The 18,465-nt window shown below is 43.3% G+C and overlaps 1 protein-coding gene across 1 annotated transcript in view; it reads right to left on the bottom strand.

The window, feature by feature from the left end:
- Nucleotides 1–3,896: 3,896 nt before the first annotated feature.
- ADGRF5 (adhesion G protein-coupled receptor F5) overlaps nucleotides 3,897–18,465 on the bottom strand; it is an 88,437-nt gene continuing 73,868 nt past the window's right edge. Inside the window, exons 15-22 of the mRNA XM_009639609.2 lie at nucleotides 17,814–17,963; nucleotides 16,353–16,549; nucleotides 15,216–15,395; nucleotides 12,419–13,774; nucleotides 11,335–11,376; nucleotides 11,193–11,252; nucleotides 6,003–6,087; nucleotides 3,897–3,976 (exon numbers count right to left, since the gene is read on the bottom strand). Coding sequence (XP_009637904.2) covers nucleotides 3,897–3,976; nucleotides 6,003–6,087; nucleotides 11,193–11,252; nucleotides 11,335–11,376; nucleotides 12,419–13,774; nucleotides 15,216–15,395; nucleotides 16,353–16,549; nucleotides 17,814–17,963 — 2,150 coding nt within the window. The remainder of the gene's footprint in view (nucleotides 3,977–6,002; nucleotides 6,088–11,192; nucleotides 11,253–11,334; nucleotides 11,377–12,418; nucleotides 13,775–15,215; nucleotides 15,396–16,352; nucleotides 16,550–17,813; nucleotides 17,964–18,465) is intronic.

Genomic DNA, 18,465 nt, shown 5'->3' with positions numbered 1-18,465 from the left:
TCTAAGGAGATGGAGCTGCTCTCCTCCAGGGAAGAGGAAATCCCTGTCCAGTCCATGTCCAGGACATCAGGGCCTTGCTGGGATCTGCTGGTTGCTGCTTCACATCCTGCTGGTTCTGGGGCCTTCTAGAAGGAGGCTATTGGGCTTGCCAGTGCTGCTGGTGGCTTGGTCGAGGGATTTCTTCTCCCTTCATCAGGAAGCTCTTTTTGCCCTGCTCTCATGCATCTTCAGAGCCTGCTGGCAGCAAAATATGGTGATTGGGAAAGACGACAGGGACTGGCCCTGCTGCCTTTGAATGATGTTACTTTAAGCTGCCCCTCAGCTAGACCCAAGCCCCACTAGCTCCTCAACCTGAGAGTAACAGATTTTGAGCATCTCATTGGTGCAGAAAAAGCACCTCAAGGGTATAGATGCAGTCGCTGTCTACAAACACCCCAGTTTCTGCACTCCTTTTCTGGGAAACTGCACACACAGTCCATTTTCCTTGGGATCTGAAGATTGCTAGTGCCAATATTCCCAAAAGGTGCCCAAAAGAAGAACCCCAAAAGAACCTATTCAGAGTCTGCTCACTTCCTTGCTCTTCTTCAGTTCCCAATCAAAGTGCTTTGTTTTACTACTCATTGGGCTTTGTACGGGGTATGCTGGGATGCTCTGTTACCTGCAACGAATGCTCCAAATATCCCCTAAACACTGCTTGACTTGATTTCATAGATAGTTTCCAGGATCTTTGTAGCTCAGCATTACTGCTCGCTCCTTCATTTCCTAGGAGCCTATGACTCCAGGATACAGGATTTCTCTCCATGAATAGGAAAATCCATGTTGGGCATCTGCTGCGGCTTGCAACTGGGCACTTGGTTACTTGCTAGCAAAAGGGGAAGTTTATTATGGGCAAAACATGATCAGTGTTGGATAAAGCTCTGGATAGAGCAGCAAAATCACCAGCAGTTGTTGCTGGGCCAACTGCTTATTTCACTGTTGTTGGGGAAAAATCATCTCACAAAACCTAGGACAGCCTCAGAGACCATCTTGGTCTTTCCTGTGTTGGCTTCCAGGCTGAGTTAACTCAGCCATTTTTAATGTAGGGTCGCAGTTCCTATCTGGCTTCTCCTGCTTCTGAGTTGATCCAGGAAAGCAGCATGGGAATGGATAAAAGACATCATGGCCACAGCTGAAGTGCAGTTTTCTGGAGTTTAAATAAAAGTAATCATCATGGTGTGAATCGTTTCCCAAGTGCAAATGCTGCACTCGGGGCTGCAAGCTCAGGAAAAGTCAGCTGCTAAGCACTACAGTTTTAGGTAGCTCCTCTCTCCAGTGTGTCTGCACTGCAATTAACTCATAGACTTTCTGTGTTCAGTCACTATAGGATGTAGCTGACAGCCTCTCTTGGCTCTCTTAAACATCATGTCTGATAAAGGCAGCTCTTCCACAGTCATTGGAGAAGAATATTTAAAGCATGAGTTTCCAAGGCACTTAAAATCTATATTTAGACTCCTTAAATAGACCTGTACTGAAGTTGCCCAGAAGCATTGCCTAATTGTAGTTTCTAACCTGAGACCTTCTTTGATCTGTACCTCTGAATACCAGGTCAGCTCTAGCAAGGCCCCCTAACTCTCTCCCCCAGGAGGAGGACTATAATAACCCTGACCTGCCATTTGGAATTTCTCTAGATAACTGTTTTTTGGAAACTGTAGATCAGATTTTTTTATACTTAAGTGTTGTATGAAGGAGAAAATTTGCTTTGTGTGCAAATACAAACAGTAGCTGAAGCGTTGGGGATTTTTGCGTATGGCCAAAGCATGTGTAGGTCTTTGTTTCCTGTTCAAACTTGAGTTTAGGGCATTCATTTTCCTAAAAGCAAAGAACCGTGTTTCAAGTTGTCCTTTGCTTAACTTGTACCACTTGCATGAGAAGTGGGAATTCCGTTGTGGGATGGCAAATCCCTTTCCCTCTAATCTCCACCCTCAGGCTTTCAGTGCAGAACATCAGTCTTGCTTGTGTGCCCCAGGGTGTTTAAATAAAAGTGAAGCCTTGGTCCCAAGTTAATTTCTCAGTTTCTGGCACAGTTAGTTTCGTAGCTGTTTCTCTTTCATGAACTGTCATGGCTTTTGTAACACTGGCAAGGACCTTGCCATTGAAGATTCACCCAAAGATGGTCCTTCAGTGCCAGGCAGCTTGGCATCACATCCTTTCCTCTTTCACATACAGTCAAGATCCACACTTAGCTAAACTGGGAGGTGTGGTGCAACCTCAGAGGGGAAATGTCTGCAGAGATAAGGTGTAGTGGGACTGTGCTGTCTCCAGGGACTTGTACTTTACAGTTTATGGAAAACCTATTCTAACTCAGTGGCAGTGGATGGTTCTGGAGCAGGTCAATGTTGCACAAGCTACTTCCAGAGTGGGTTAGACCAAGTGGCTGTCCAAAGGCAAATTTCGGTTGGAATAACGTGCGAAGGTCTGATTTTCAAGTTTCCACTGGCCATGCAGTTGAAAGAGATTCTGGATTTTCAAATGTTTCTTAATCTCTGTGTTGTAGTTCTAATATATTTATAGCTTCAAGAAAAAGAAATTGCTTTCAAATTAAGTAATACATTTGATTGATGATTTTTTATTGTCTTCAGTCATCACCACCTGCCCACACCATGCCTGTAACTTTAGGGAACAGTTTCCCATCCTGGTTCATCCCAAAGTCCCAGGAACAGGTTCATCATTGGTAAACATAGGTCTGATTCCCCAGTAACCAAATGGGGCTGTACCACCTGATGGCAGTATTTGCTATTGGCCTCAAATCTAAATCTTCGTGATTACGTCTATCATATTTTACACTAAGTTTTTTTTAACATTTGTGTGTGATATAAATACTTTGCAGGCTCTCTCATAGCACCCTGCTTAAGACAGGAGTCCTGCCTTTAAAGGTATAGAACTGATTCCACAGAAAGGAAAGAACTGATTCCACAAAGGTAGTATTAGAGCAATAATTTATGCAACACCTTCATCCTGACTAGCACATGGTGGTTTATATTCACTTCAGAGTTGACTCTCTGAGCCCTCCAAGTGTGATTCTCCTCTGAGAGGAGACCCAAACATACAGAGTTCACACAAGAGACTCCTTGCATACTCCACATTACTATGCATTAAATAAATGCATTCATCTCTGTGGTAGGTGGCAGCAACAATCTCTGTTTTACCACATTACATAATAAGGGAAGGACAATTACAGTTAAGGATAGAAAGATCCCTTTTCTTCAAAAAAGAGCCACATGGAGCTTTCAGTACGTTCCATCTGAAAGAAGAACACACAGGAATCATCACAGCCTTCATTTTATCTAAGTCAAAAGCGAAGATCTGAAACGGACCTTCTCCATTGTGAATCTTTGGTTCCAGAAAGTCTTAAATAGAAAATGGAGAGCACTATACCCTATGGCTTTTCCAGACTCTAATACGAGGGCAGGAGAGAAGCTATGAGGTACTTGTGTATCTACACAGGCCTTTGGAATCATTCAGAGGGTTGATAGGGGAAATACTATAGCCACTGGACCACAGCTGTGTATAGCACTGCAACTCATGGCTCAGTACTGCATAGTGTTAAGCACCCTCTTCGAGGCTGAGAATTCTTCACTCCCAATGTCTTTTCTGGCACTTGAAGGCCTTCAAATCATTCCAAGTTTGAAACACCTTGTTGTGTCTTCTGGGATTGGCAGCCCCTATAAAATTCTGCCTAGCAGAGCTTCCCTGCCTTACATGTTAACCAGAAATGATTATTCCAGAAGAATGCACCAAGGCACAGTTCAGTCAAAGCGAAGCAGTCCACTTCTTGATGACTCACAGCTGCTTTTTGTGTGTGTCTTGGAAAGGGCAGAGGTCCTTTCAGAGTTACATGACTTTGCATTTGCAGTGCCTCAGTTAAGCAAAGAATATGACTTGGAAGTGTTTTCAGTGGAAGAGGTGGATGGCTCTGAAGAAGACACTCTGTATTTTCCTGCAAAACAAAGCATGGTGGTTAGACATAATGACAGATAGCCTGGGACATGTGGCACTGCAAAGTAAGGACAGTTAGACCTGTCCTGATGACCCAGGTGGCTTTGACTTGGCCTGCAGCCCTGATACTAGCTGGATTACAGCAATACCAGCAACCACAGAAGTAAATGTGTTTGGTGACACAGCCAGGATACGTCAGCTTGAACTGCTGATCATGCCATAGGGTAGTAATTAAGGGACTTACTGGTCTTCCTTGAGCATGGGGATGCATCTAGAACACGTGCGCTTGAGATGAATCCCAGCTCCATCCCTCTTGTGACCACGAGGCTCTAAACTAAGACCCAGGTGCACAGAGCCCAAGAGCAGAGTGTGGAAGAGTGCGCTAGTAACATGGGAGTTTCAGGTGGCAGCAGCGTGGAAGTCAGTTGTGGGCAATTCTCATTCTTGTGGTGGGAGGCTTCTGTATCTGGCTAGTGTACTCATGTAAACTTGCTGTAGCACAGCCAGACACCAACTTCTTGTTCCATTATCTGACTAATAAATGGACTCGTTAAAGTTGCTTGCCTACTAAACTCCTTCATACCCCACTTCGACCAAACGTCACCATCTTCTCTGAGCAATGGTTGGATGCAAAGATTACACATTTAGGAATGAAATTACTCATATTTTCAGCAATGCTTCTTGCAAAATAAAGTCATAACTGAAATGGTGACATCCATAAAATGACTGCCAGAGAACCTTTGAAGAGATAGAACTCCAAGGTGGTAAAGAGTACATGAACAGTAAATGAACTGAGGAACACTGTGTCATGATATTATTAAGCTCAAAACAAAGCTCAGTTAGTAGGTTTTAGAACTGGTGAAACATGCCACCATTTGATACTTGTTTTAGTGTTAGCCAATTATGCTGCTAGTGTTATGCTACAATCATAGAATCATAGAATTTTTTAGGTTGGAAAAGACCTTTAAGATCACCAAGTCCAACCGTTAACCTAACCCATGTCCCTAAGCACCTCATCTACCCAGCTTTTAAATCCCTCCAGGGATGGGGACTCCACCACTTCCCTGGGCAGCCTGTTGCAATGCTTAACAATCCTTTCAGTGAAAAAATTTTTCCTAATGTCCAACCTAGACCTGCCCTGGCACAACTTGAGGCTGTTTACCCTCATCCTATCGCCCATTACTTGCGAGAAGAGACCAACACCCACCTTGCTACAACCTCCTGTCAGGTAGTTGTAGAAGGCAATAAGGTCTCCCCTCAGCCTCTTCTCCATGCTGAGCACCCCCAGCTCCCTCAGCCTCTCCTCACAGGACTTGTGCTCCAGACCCCTCACCAGCTTCCTTGCCCTTCTCTGGATATGCTCCATCACCCCAATGTCCTTCTTGTAGTGAGGGGCCCAAAACTGAACACAGTATTCGAGGTGTGGCCTCACTAATGCCGAGTATGTGGGTATGGGGAGTATGAATATGGGTAAGGGTGACTTCCCTGGTCCTGCTGGCCACGCTATTCCTGATACAAGCCAGGATGCTATTGGCCTTCTTGGCCACCTGGGCACACTGCCGGCTCATATTCAGCCGCCTGTGGACCAACATTCCCAGGTCCTTTTCCACTGGGCAGCTTTCCAGCCACTCTTCCCCCATTGCATGGGGTTGTTGTGACCAAAGTGCAGGACCCGACACTTGGCCTTGTTAAACCTCATACAATTGGCCTTGGCCCATCGATTCTGCCTGTCCAGGTCCCTCTGTAGAGCCTTCCTACCCTCAAGCAGATCGACACTTCCACCCAGCTTAGTGTCATCTGCAAACTTGCTGAGGGTGCACTCTATCCCCTCATCCAGATCTTTGATAAAGATATTAAATAAGACCAATGACTTATTACAGTTCCTTTGTACTAGAAGATGAAATACCATCTACAGATGGATGGATAGACAAATAGGTTGATAGATACCAGGATAGACAGACCCTGAGAGTGAAAACACAGGCAAAACCTCATTTGCGCTTCAGTAGGAGAGATCTATTTTCACATACCTGTTTTCCCACATAAGTTGTTAAACGTTCTTGAAAATGGATAGCTCATAGCAAGCATTGGTGTCACCAGGATCAGGGAGGATGACTGTAAGAGAGAAAATTGCTTTTTGTCAAAAGCCTAGAACTTTCTTTGTAGCCACATTGAGGGGAAAAAGAAGGTTACAATAAAATGTTGTTCAGTAGTACAAGCAGGCAATCCACATAGGGACAAGTTAGATGTTTGCAAGGCATCACGTTCACTCATTTGCATGTTTATGATGGTGATGAAGGAGATCAACTTCAAAAGAAACTACAGGACAGAACCCACCTGTTTAACTGTTGGCTAGGGAAGATGGCTTAGGCTCCAGAGTCTGTCATATCAGACAGTACCGAGTTCTGGTCCCCTATCTGAAGGTCCCCTAATATATCCATTAAGGTAGACAGAAAAGCTAAGATTTATATGCTAGTGGATGGTTGTTGAAGGCCTGAGGTAATCAGACCTGAGGTAATCAGAGGCAAATTTAACTTGACACACTAGAGGGCATTGGAACACAACTCTACAGTCCAGATGGGAAAGAAGAAAATTTTTGCTACTGAAATTAAGTTTCCTTTTTGGTTCTGGAATGGTTTGAGAATTTAATGGTATTCTTCCAAAAGATGCTTAATGATCATTGTGTCAGTTATTCCTGCCTTCATTCCAGTTTCCTAGGAAAAAGTTTTTTCCAACAGTCAGAATAGCAGCATGTCAAACAGATGTCATTTTCAAGCCAGAAAAACAGAATGACACTTTAAAAATGTGCTAGGAAATGTTCCCAGACCTAGATTCCCGGTAATAATCCTCCTGCAGAACATGCTGGAATACTTGGAGTACCAGTTTAAAAAATTCAGGCGGATGATTCTGGGGATCCTAAATGAAGAAACGTGAGGCAGAAACTGCATCTTTCCTGTCTTGTCCTGACACAAGATCTGAGCGTGGCAGATGGTTGAAGCACTTAAAACATACAGCACGGCTCTGCCTGGCTAATCACAGCTGCCTCCTCCCGGGCGTTCAGCACATCGCTGGTGGGTCCGTGCAGAGCTGTCAGTACTGGGTCCATTACTGTTTTAATATCTTCATTAATGATATAGATGATGGGAAAAGTGCACCCCCACGAAGTCTGCAGATGATACAAAACTGGAAGGAGTGGCTCATAGATCAGATGAGTCTGCTGTCATTCAGAAGGACCTCAATAGGCTGGAAGATGGGATGACAGGAATCTTAGGTAGTTCAGCAAAGGGAAAAGTGAAGTCATCCTGTCCCTGGGAAGGAACAAGCCCATGCACCAGCATATGCTGTAGCCACACCATGTCTTCAACCAGCAGAGTTCGTTGTGAGGAGAATATTAGCCCATAGCCTCAGATCTTAGCCCACTCGTAGGGCTCTAAGGCACGTCCTGGGTCACTGAGGCTGTGAGCCCTCTGTGTGGTCGGCCTCTCCTATATTCTGCTTTACAGATTTCCCAGGCCTCATTGTAAAAGCAGTTCAAGCTGGGGTTTTACACCTTTGTTCACACGGAGACACCATTCCCCCAGCCTTTTTAATGAGTCCTGGTTGCCTGACGCCAGAAGCAGATTTGCACTTGGGTGGCCCCAAGGGTCCTCTAGCCCAGTCACTTCTTAGCCAAAGAGGGCTACAGCAGAGGCCCCAGGGAAGAGTTTTACAAAAGCAAAGGAAGTTTGCAGCAGCAGACCTCCAGAATGTTCTTTCCACCTCTGGCTGTCAGAAGTACAGGGAATTGTGGAGGCAAAGGCAAGACCCTGGTGTTTAAGAGCCCTTAATGACCTCATTAAGCCTACACAAAATGAAGTAAACTCCAAGAAAACCTAGGAGAGGGCCCAACATCCGCAACATCCAGGAGCAAGGAGGTCTAAATCTCCTTTGCTTGCTTTGAATCTGCCTCCCACTCTTTAGGGTCAGGTCTGGTCCTTAATGATCAGACTGGATGGCACACTTGCTGCATGGCTTTACAGCAGCGTACATCACTTTTAAAATTCCTAGGCAGGATAGTCCTACGTCATTCTAGCACAGCAGTCATCCCTCCTCTTTGGTACTTGGTTTGCTCTGCATCTTTCCAGTTGGGCTGCATGTTTTTTGAACTTAATTAAGCTCCTTTGTCCCCATGCCAGCATTTTCCTGTGCCTTAAATAGCTCTGCCTCCCTTTAGTTATTTTGGACCAAAGACCTATGGTGCCATGAGACCTTTGGAGGAGAAGGATGCATGGAGGGAGGAACCAGGGGCTGCTGAAGATTAGAAGGTGAGAACAGAGGAGATCCATGGCTGGCACAAGACAGTCCATCTCCATGGCTGCCCAGTAGCTTACAGCAGCTGAGCCCCAGTTTACCCTTTTCAAAGGGCTGCGAAGCAATTTTTTCAGTGTCTTGATCTTTGGAGCAAAAATTAAAATGGAAAAATTCCATTTAATCATAAGAAAAAGTTTGGGTTTTTTTTATGGTGAGGGTGGCAAAACACCACATCTTTTTGTCCGTAGTGTTAGTGGATTCTCTAGCTTTAGAGATATTGAAAACCTGATGGGACAATGTCCTAAGCAACCTGCTCTAGTTTACCTTGCTTTGAGCAGTGGGTTTGGACTAGATGATCTTTGGATGTTCCTTCCAACCTCAGCTGTTTCATGATTCTGTGACATCTCTGTTCGGTGGGAACGCTGCCTGTCTTTCTGTCCTAATTGTATTCCTCAGCAGTCATTTTCCTGAGGCACTGTGCAAACTTTATTTTTTCTTTTAAAGATGGAAGTGGAACAGGTTTCCCCCTTTAATGTGAATGCCTATGCTGAGCAGAGGCATTTCCAGATCCCGCCCATGATGTGCTTCAATGCAGGAGGAGTGCGCGAGTCATTGGGCCACAGAAAGTCTCTGCGGGTGGAAGTGAAGCCTTGCAGGATCTTCCTGAAGGATCCAGTCCTTGTTTTGCAACATAACTTTTTTTTTTTTTAGGCACTGAATGTTTTGGGTTAAATGCAGGAATTTGCTGGGCATGGAACTCAAGTCTCTCCTGTTCTAGGAGTATGTCCAGGACACTTGGTTCCAGAACATTCGTATATGTTCTATCTTTTGTTCATTGAAATCTGAATCTTTGAAACATGTAGACATGATTTTGACAAAAGATTCATACTTCCTCCCAATTTCTGTTCCCAGCATAAAATGGAGGCTAGCCCATCTCCTCGTCTCATGAGTTCAAGTCGCAATATGTCCATCCTTTCCTGCTCATAGCTGTAGGGCATCTTCCCCAAGAGGTTCTCTTTGCATTTCTCTTAGGTTGTGAATAAATATGGTGCCACTGAAATTTTCTGTTTTCTAACTTTAAGTTTCAGTTACTTTTTGTGGTTTATTTCTCGTGGAATTCAGGGCAAATGTCCACCAACCTCCTTCTCATTTTTTACCAATTACAGGTGAAATAATGAACTTTGAAAAAGGGGGTATATTCATATTTATGTTGTTAGCATTTTGTCTTCCTCTGACTAGTTCAAATAAATAATTCAGAATATGAAGTGCGTTTGAGTTAAAAGACACTTGGAGGTTAGACTATTCAGCAGTTAATGATCAGACTGGATGGCACACTTGCTGCATGGCTTTACAGCAGCGTACATCACTTTTAAAATTCCTAGGCAGGATAGTCCTACGTCATTCTAGTACAGCAGTCATCCCTCCTCTTTGGTACTTGGTTTGCTCTGCATCTTTCCAGTTGGGCTGTATGTTTTTTGAACTTAATTAAGCTCCTTTGTCCCCATGCCAGCATTTTCCTGTGCCTTAAATAGCTCTGCCTCCCTTTAGTTATTTTGGACCAAAGACCTATGGTGCCATGAGACCTTTGGAGGAGAAGGATGCATGGAGGGAGGAACCAGGGGCTGCTGAAGATTAGAAGGTGAGAACAGAGGAGATCCATGGCTGGCACAAGACAGTCCATCTCCATGGCTGCCCAGTAGCTTACAGCAGCTGAGCCCCAGTTTACCCTTTTCAAAGGGCTGCGAAGCAATTTTTTCAGTGTCTTGATCTTTGGAGCAAAAATTAAAATGGAAAAATTCCATTTAATCATAAGAAAAAGTTTGGGTTTTTTTTATGGTGAGGGTGGCAAAACACCACATCTTTTTGTCCGTAGTGTTAGTGGATTCTCTAGCTTTAGAGATATTGAAAACCTGATGGGACAATGTCCTAAGCAACCTGCTCTAGTTTACCTTGCTTTGAGCAGTGGGTTTGGACTAGATGATCTTTGGATGTTCCTTCCAACCTCAGCTGTTTCATGATTCTGTGACATCTCTGTTCGGTGGGAACGCTGCCTGTCTTTCTGTCCTAATTGTATTCCTCAGCAGTCATTTTCCTGAGGCACTGTGCAAACTTTATTTTTTCTTTTAAAGATGGAAGTGGAACAGGTTTCCCCCTTTAATGTGAATGCCTATGCTGAGCAGAGGCATTTCCAGATCCCGCCCATGATGTGCTTCAATGCAGGAGGAGTGCGCGAGTCATTGGGCCACAGAAAGTCTCTGCGGGTGGAAGTGAAGCCTTGCAGGATCTTCCTGAAGGATCCAGTCCTTGTTTTGCAACATAACTTTTTTTTTTTTTAGGCACTGAATGTTTTGGGTTAAATGCAGGAATTTGCTGGGCATGGAACTCAAGTCTCTCCTGTTCTAGGAGTATGTCCAGGACACTTGGTTCCAGAACATTCGTATATGTTCTATCTTTTGTTCATTGAAATCTGAATCTTCGAAACATGTAGACATGATTTTGACAAAAGATTCATACTTCCTCCCAATTTCTGTTCCCAGCATAAAATGGAGGCTAGCCCATCTCCTCGTCTCATGAGTTCAAGTCGCAATATGTCCATCCTTTCCTGCTCATAGCTGTAGGGCATCTTCCCCAAGAGGTTCTCTTTGCATTTCTCTTAGGTTGTGAATAAATATGGTGCCACTGAAATTTTCTGTTTTCTAACTTTAAGTTTCAGTTACTTTTTGTGGTTTATTTCTCGTGGAATTCAGGGCAAATGTCCACCAACCTCCTTCTCATTTTTTACCAATTACAGGTGAAATAATGAACTTTGAAAAAGGGGGTATATTCATATTTATGTTGTTAGCATTTTGTCTTCCTCTGACTAGTTCAAATAAATAATTCAGAATATGAAGCAGGAACTCTGAAACACATTTTTAGGTCAAGGATCTAACCTTTGTTTGCTGTGAACTCCACTTGGACATGGAATTCCTCTTCAGCAGGGCTTCTTGTATCTATTTATTAAAAAAAAATATCAGTGAATACAGCAATTATGTTAAAGTTCCAGAATACATAATAAATAGTTTGAATTCTTACCTTCTTGTCCCAGAGAGTTGCAAACACCAAAATGAATAATCCCTAGGAGACAGATACAAACAGACATGCAGTTTGATGACAGCAACCTTTTAATTGCAGTACCTCATAATTATCTCAAACATTGCCCATGCTGACTATTTAAACTCTTGAACTCTTTGATAGAGGGCATTTTTTTAATTGCATCTCACATAATGGATTGCTCATGTGGTAGGAGTTCTTCAGGCCTGGCCTACTTAAACTGTGTGTATAGCTGGTCTACAAAAGTGACACAGTTTGCTATCACTGAACATATTTGGAAGAAGGGACCTATGTGTACAGAAGACATAGAATCATAGAATCACAGAATCGTTCAGGTTGGAAAAGACCTTTAAGATCATCAAGTCCAACTGTTAACCTAACATTGCCATCATGCCCTGTTTATGGTCCCCAGATAAGCTAGCAGGCTCACAATATAAAAGGCAGGTGAGTTTGGTCTGAAGCATACAATTTTGAGGCCATTCTTAAGAGACAGAGTATACATAACTGTTGTGTCCTTAAGAAATCCTGTTGTATTGGGATACTACTGGCCACCTAAATACGTTGTAAAAATCGTACTAAGTGAAAACTCTCAGTCATGTGTGCCTTGGTCAGCTCTTCTCTTTATTATTAGTACTACTCAGCTGTTCTTGGTGACTTTTATGTTGTTTATACCCCCCATTACTTGAACCCACAAGAGCATACATGATGCCTCCAGATGCACTGTAAATGAGACCAGACATGATGAAGCTTGCCCACCTGAACATAATAGGGCTATTTTCCTGATCTTCATGAATGAAGTTCTTCCCCAAGCTACTGGAAAAGTTGGAAGTTATCTTTATTCCATCTTTATCTATAAGGCACATCTGTTAAGGCAGCTCAGAATGTGAAATACTGCTGATTTCCTGGAACAGGTCTCCCAAAGAGCCCTTCGGGAGTAAGGATTTGTAAGGCAACCCTAAGCTTTCCCAAGCTGGTTTTATTCCCTCTCCATGCACACCACTACAAGAACGTCACTACATGTTAAATGGTCAAAGAGGAAACAGAACCATACATATGTGTAACTCACCTGCAAAGCATTGAGCAGAGAAAAGAGGATGTGGAAAGCTCGACTGTTGTTTTTGACAACAGTGGCAAGGCCAAATCCCCAGGTGAGGCCTAACAGTGGTGTCAGGATGGCCACACTTTTGCCAATTTGAAACAAAGAGTTCTTCTCTTGCCTGTTTGACCTATCCCCAATAGTTGGCCTCAGTATTTTTATTATAACAACTGTGGTGATGAACAAATTCATGGCCACAATGATCAGGGCAGGTATGATGAAGGCCAAGACAGCTTTGCTGTCCTTCCAGTTGAGCCAGCAGACACCCGTTCTGATGTAACTGTTCCTTGGCTGTGTGACAGCGATGGTGATGACTGCAATGAGAAAGGGGCACCCATATCCCAGGCAGAACGACACTACTTTCTGAGTCGTCTTGCTTGTGTTATGTAAGATGAACACCAGTCTGTAGAAAAGAATGAGGCCCAGGCTGAGCATCCAGAAAAAGACACACAGGTAGAATAAATGGATGAAGAAGGTGGCCACAAAACAGGTATCTTTGCTCATTTGGTCATTGAGGGCGGCAGTGACAATGAACCAAATGTCAGCAATCAGGAGTGATGTAGCTATGTTGAGCATACAGACATGGCGCATATAGGAGGTTGTGTTGTTTGTCACGTATTTCCAGACTAAGGATTCAATTATAATGCAGGCCACCAAACTCAAGATTGAAATGGCCAGGCCAATGTAGGTAATATAATCTTCAATTTCTGACTGGGGAGATTGATCACCTGACATCAGAATGGAGAACGATGTCAAGTGATTGCAAGTGCAAATGACATAATCTTCTTCCTCTGTGGATGTGCAACCGTGACCATCCCAGCCCCCGTTAAGTTCGTTGAGTGTGAAGTTCCAAAAGACACACCGATTCTTTGGAGATGAGTTTTTCTTCGCAAAGGTCATATTAACGTCGAACTTCTGTCTGCTGCTGTTGCTTTGCACAGTTGTTGTTATCAGTAAGCCGTTCACACTCTCAGGCTCATTCAGGGATAAAATACGTCCAAAGCTTGAGTACATCACACTGACAATGACTGAATTATGGGTTAGAGTCTGAATTTCAGTTTCACCAATATAGACGTTAACTGTGAGGTTTTCTGTACTGACGAAGTTCTTATTATAATCTGTGTTATTTTTTGTGACTAAACCTTGTAGCTGAAGGGTGCTTGCAGAGACAGGAGGAATGGTATTATTAACTGGTTGGAGGTGCAGGCAAAACTTTTCTACCGATTGCAGTAACGAAGACCTGATGCTTATATTCTTTTCAGTCAGGGTTTCCCAAACTGCAGTTGTGGAATTAGCAACAATCATGTCCACTATGCAGAGGAAATTCTGGAACAACAACAGAACAAAGCTGTTACTGAAATCCCACACAAATCACTGTTGTTTCTGATGGCAATTTCTTCGTGGTCCTAAAATTGCCTTTTGAAAAAGCTCAGCATTTTCTTATTTTGCTTGGTCCATGTGAAACCTTCAGCTGTTAACCCTCCACATGCTCTATTTTCAAGTTAAGCTTTCCAAAAGTGGAGCTGCATGTTTGTTTTTTTTTTTACATATTACTTAGATTTTTTTCTTTTCCAGCCTTCTTTCCCTTCTTTTTCAGCCTATGTTCTACCTTTGATTTCTCACTCTCTCTCATGTAGTGTTCTCCAGCTACAAAACATCAAGTCTCTTTGCACTTTTGTGCTCAGAAGACCAGTGCTTTTCCCTGTACCTCACAATCAAGTTCCAAGAATTTCTAAGATGTGTTTTGCCATTCATTTGTGGTAACATATAATTGATTTTCCTTGTTTGATCTCTATCCTTATTTCAGCAATTCTTTCTATTTCTGCTCCTACTCATAGAATCATAGAATCACGGAATGGTTTTGATCTTTAAAGATCATCTAGTCCAACCCCCCTGCCATTGTCAGGGACATCTAACCTTACCCTGAACACATCCAATGACGAAGCAATCCTGGGCAACCTGTTCCAGTGTCTCACACCCTCACTGTAAAAAAATTCTTCCTTATGTCCAATCTAAATCTACCCTCTTTCAGTATAAAACTATTTCCTCTTGTCCTGTCACTGCAGGCTCTGGTAAAAAAGTCCTTATCTGTCTTTCTTATAAGTCTCCTTTAAGTACTGAAAGGCCACAATCAGGCCTCCCTGGAGCCTTCTCTTCTCCAGGCTGAACAACCCCAACTCTCTTAGCCTGTCCTCCTAGGAGAGGTGCTCTCACCATTTTCATGGCCCTCCTCGAGACCTGCTCCAACAAGTCCACATGTGTCCTGTGCTGGGGACTCCAAAGCTGGATGCAGTACTCCAGGTAAGGTCTCACCAGAGCAGAGTAGGGCAGGAGAATCACCTCCATTGACCTGCTGGCCATGCTTCTTGTCATGCAGCCCAGGATACAATTGGCTTTCTAGGTTGCAAGTGCACATTACTGGCTCATGTCCCATTTTTCATCCATCATTCCTTGTCCTTTCCTCTAACTTAGAATGCTAGAGACATTTATGGGTTCCTAGAAGATTTCTAGTTTCTAGTTTTCTAAGCATACAGCAGCCTCTCCTTCATGCATAGGCTCCTTGTCCTCATCTTTTTGACTTTTCATAAATTCTTCTCTATCTTTGCTGTCATTTCATCTTTGCCATCATTTCATCTCATTCCCTTAATACTTTCGTGTTCCTGACCCTATCTACCTGTGAAATTTCTTCAGGGAGAATGTCATCCTCCATGACAAAAGGAGCCAAAGGGCTTGATAAGTATAGGTAAGACTTAAAATATAACCTTACTTCAATATTGGTCTCCGTTGCATTTGCTGGGATAGGGGAGATCTTGTCCAGGATGACAACAACTGTGCCTAGGTCTGCAGAAGAAATGTTTCTTGTAGTTTGCTCCTGTCTTACTGTGTTCTTAAGCTCTTCAAGGTATTTAGGTAGGTTTGCTCTTGGCTCAGGACTTCTGACCAAGGACTGGAACAGGAGACAACAGTACATCACATGTGTGCAATTTGCCTGGAGCTTGATCTCCCTCCGCAATGGCCACCCCTATACTAGTGAACTGGTAGTGTTCAACCCTCTGACTGTCCAGAACAAGGTATCCTAACTGCCTGTTGGGAGTGGTCTCTTGTCAGTGCTAACTCACAGACTGCTCCTGGAAATTTCAGGGGAGAAAATAGTTGGCCTGGGTCCAAACCACATGAGGGAGCAATCTAGCAAGTTAAGAAAATACACAGTTGAGTAGCTGTACCTCTGCTTGGGACCTTGTTGTGACTAATTTACTGAAATAAGCATAGTAAGTATGTGATGAAAGAAAGATAATTGTTCTCTTCTAACCTCACAGAGGGAAGGGTGACTCTGGATGGTTTGCAGAAGTGAAGAGCACTATGATGGGGTACCTAGGCTGAAAACCAAGGCCCAGCAGCCATCAGTGAAGTGCAGTGGCTTTGGGGGCATACTAAATAGGGCCTGGGTCTGAGCTTTGGGCAGTGGCCCAGAGGTGTCCCTGCTGCATCGCTGTTAGTGTACCCTGTAGCATGCTTTGGGCTTGTGCCAGCTGGCATTCCCGAGGCAATGCCTGAGCACGGTTCAGAGAACACCCCAGGCCAGTGGCTGCTCCCACCAGATGCTGTGAATAAGGGCACCTTTGGGGGAGAGAGCGTTCATGTGTATGGATGTTAGCCATGCAGTGCCACGTGCGCTCTGGGACAGAGAAGGGGACCTAGCCTCTTGCGCTGACTTGTGTAGAAGTAGCCAATCATTCTTTATATCTTTTAAAAGGCAGTTTTAATTAAATATTTGATTTTATAATGCTTCATATATTTTAGGTTATGTTAAGCAGAAAACCACCCAACAAAAATTTTTACTCTCTCTCCTTACCACCTCCACCCCTCTCCCCACCCCAACCTCTAGAAAACTCATAAATGTCACCTCGGCTTCAGTCAGCACGTTGTTTATTGCTACAGAAAGGCACTCGTCTGCTTTAAGCTTCCATGATTTGTTGGAGCACGTGTACGTTTTCCTGCCTTGGGTAAAACCGTATGGATCATTTAAGTTGTAGCACGGCTTTATTAATGTGGATCCTTCTATTCCACTGCCAAGATTGTCTGAGCAAGAAACTTTGTTACCTGTATTGAAAAAAAAACCATAGAGGTAGAAAACTAAGAAGGAGGGAGATGAATAATTTACCCCCATCAAATCTGTGACCTCCTGAAGTTCAGAGGTCTTTAAATTAGTTAGGATTTCAGCTTGCTGTCTTCTTTAATGATGACCTTTCAGGGCGACCTCTCTTGCATTTCCAATTTTTTGGAGTAATGAAATTAAGAGGAAAATCAAATAAAGTGCCTGGATTTGGGTACTGAATTAAATCAACAAACCAATTCCCAAGTTTTAGGATTTGTCTGTTAGATTACAGGGTTAGACAGGGCTGGAGTGGGATTGTATCGACCACTATGTGAACAGCAATTCACACAGAGTTTATTCTGCTAAGGGACTCAGTGCTGCTGTAGCAGTAATAGGAAATTCGTTAAGACCTTGATAGTGAGGTCTCAACACCTTTTAGATGAACAGTGACTCTTGCTAATTGGCTTTGATTGGATTAGTTGAATCAGTAAATATCTCCCGATTAAAGTAAATAACTTGTCTGCGTATTTATTGCCTAAGAGAGTGAAATCTGGTCAGCTACAGTGATTCAACAGTAGGCACCACTACTGTCGAAAACCCAAAATTTTCTGCATTATGGGGGTGTCCAACATTTCTTTCTTTCCAGTTTAGAATAAGAAGCTGAAATATCCAAACTCTGGTCAGAACTGAACATCAAAACTGGATTTAGCAATGTTGAATCCTAATTACCCAGAATTTTCTGCAGAGCTGACTGGAAGCTGGGGCTGCCCAGGTACCCTGCAATACCTCACAGAGGTTGCCATCCTTGTGTTTAAAGTGGATAAGCCCTCCCACAGGCTGACCTCCTGAGCTAGACGACTTCTTCCTGAGGCACCACAGTCTTTTATCCTTGCTAACTTGTTGGTGCAAGCTGGGAGCTGCATGACCACACCTCAACACAGGAGATGAAGCTTGGTGGTGCAGGCTGCACCAGAAGGAAGGCAGGGACAGAAGATGACTGAACTATAACTGCTTGGGAACATACTGGAGCCACTGTCAAAAACAGTGAAGATAAAGTATCTATCTTGTCTATTTATTTTTTTAATATTACAGCAAAATTTATATTTTCCTCTGTATTTCAAAAATTCCCGTCAAAAAAGGAGACAAAAGTTCTTGGCTAACAAAACTGCTCCTGTTAGGTGTCACCAGCGATAGATTTGTGGCATCTGGTTTAACAATGATACTGGGATTTCCTATTTAACAGCTTGAAATTGTAACTTTTTTTCTTACCGTCTATCAGGTTCAGTCTTATAAATTCACTTTCAACTCCCTGTTCAATGTGGTTAAAAAACTTGCAGGATGCTGTGAGATTTTCTTTGCTGCAATCGCTTTCCATGTAATTGTACGTGTAGCAAGACAAATTTCCTCTTACCTCTTTCTCTGTATGGAAGGATTAAGATAGATTAACACAGATTTGGGGTTAATCAGATAGCAGACAGCAGAAAGCTTCTACAAAACTTTATTTTCTGTGGGTCCTAGAGAAAAAAACCACCTTCCTTTGTGGAAAAAATTCCTTTCTGTATGCTGATCTCTATCTCTTGCTCCCCAATTAATAAATCTGGCAGCTGCTGTATGATCAGTACCTTTTCAACTACTGGTACGTGAGCAAATATTGCCCAAACCCTCTTTTACTGGGCAGAAACCAAAATTTGCTTTAGAAACCATTTTGGAGAATGCTCTTCCTCTGCTGCTGCTTTTACCACAGGTGTTTCATTTAGGCCAGGAGACTTCCTTGCTGTTCTTATACAGTTCTTTGGAACTCAGCGTCTCTGCCGCACTCCCGTTGCTTTTCAGGATGCCTGTGCCTGCAGGTCCCTGACTGCAACCTCTTCCAATGAGGTCTTGGCATTTTTCTCAGCAACCAAAGGACACACCCCCCCCC

The sequence above is a fragment of the Egretta garzetta genome, unplaced genomic scaffold (genome assembly GCF_000687185.1).
Source record: "Egretta garzetta isolate BGI_Z169 unplaced genomic scaffold, ASM68718v1 scaffold235, whole genome shotgun sequence".
NCBI classification, from domain to species: domain Eukaryota; kingdom Metazoa; phylum Chordata; class Aves; order Pelecaniformes; family Ardeidae; genus Egretta; species Egretta garzetta.
This window is presented reverse-complemented; position numbering and strand designations above follow the sequence as displayed.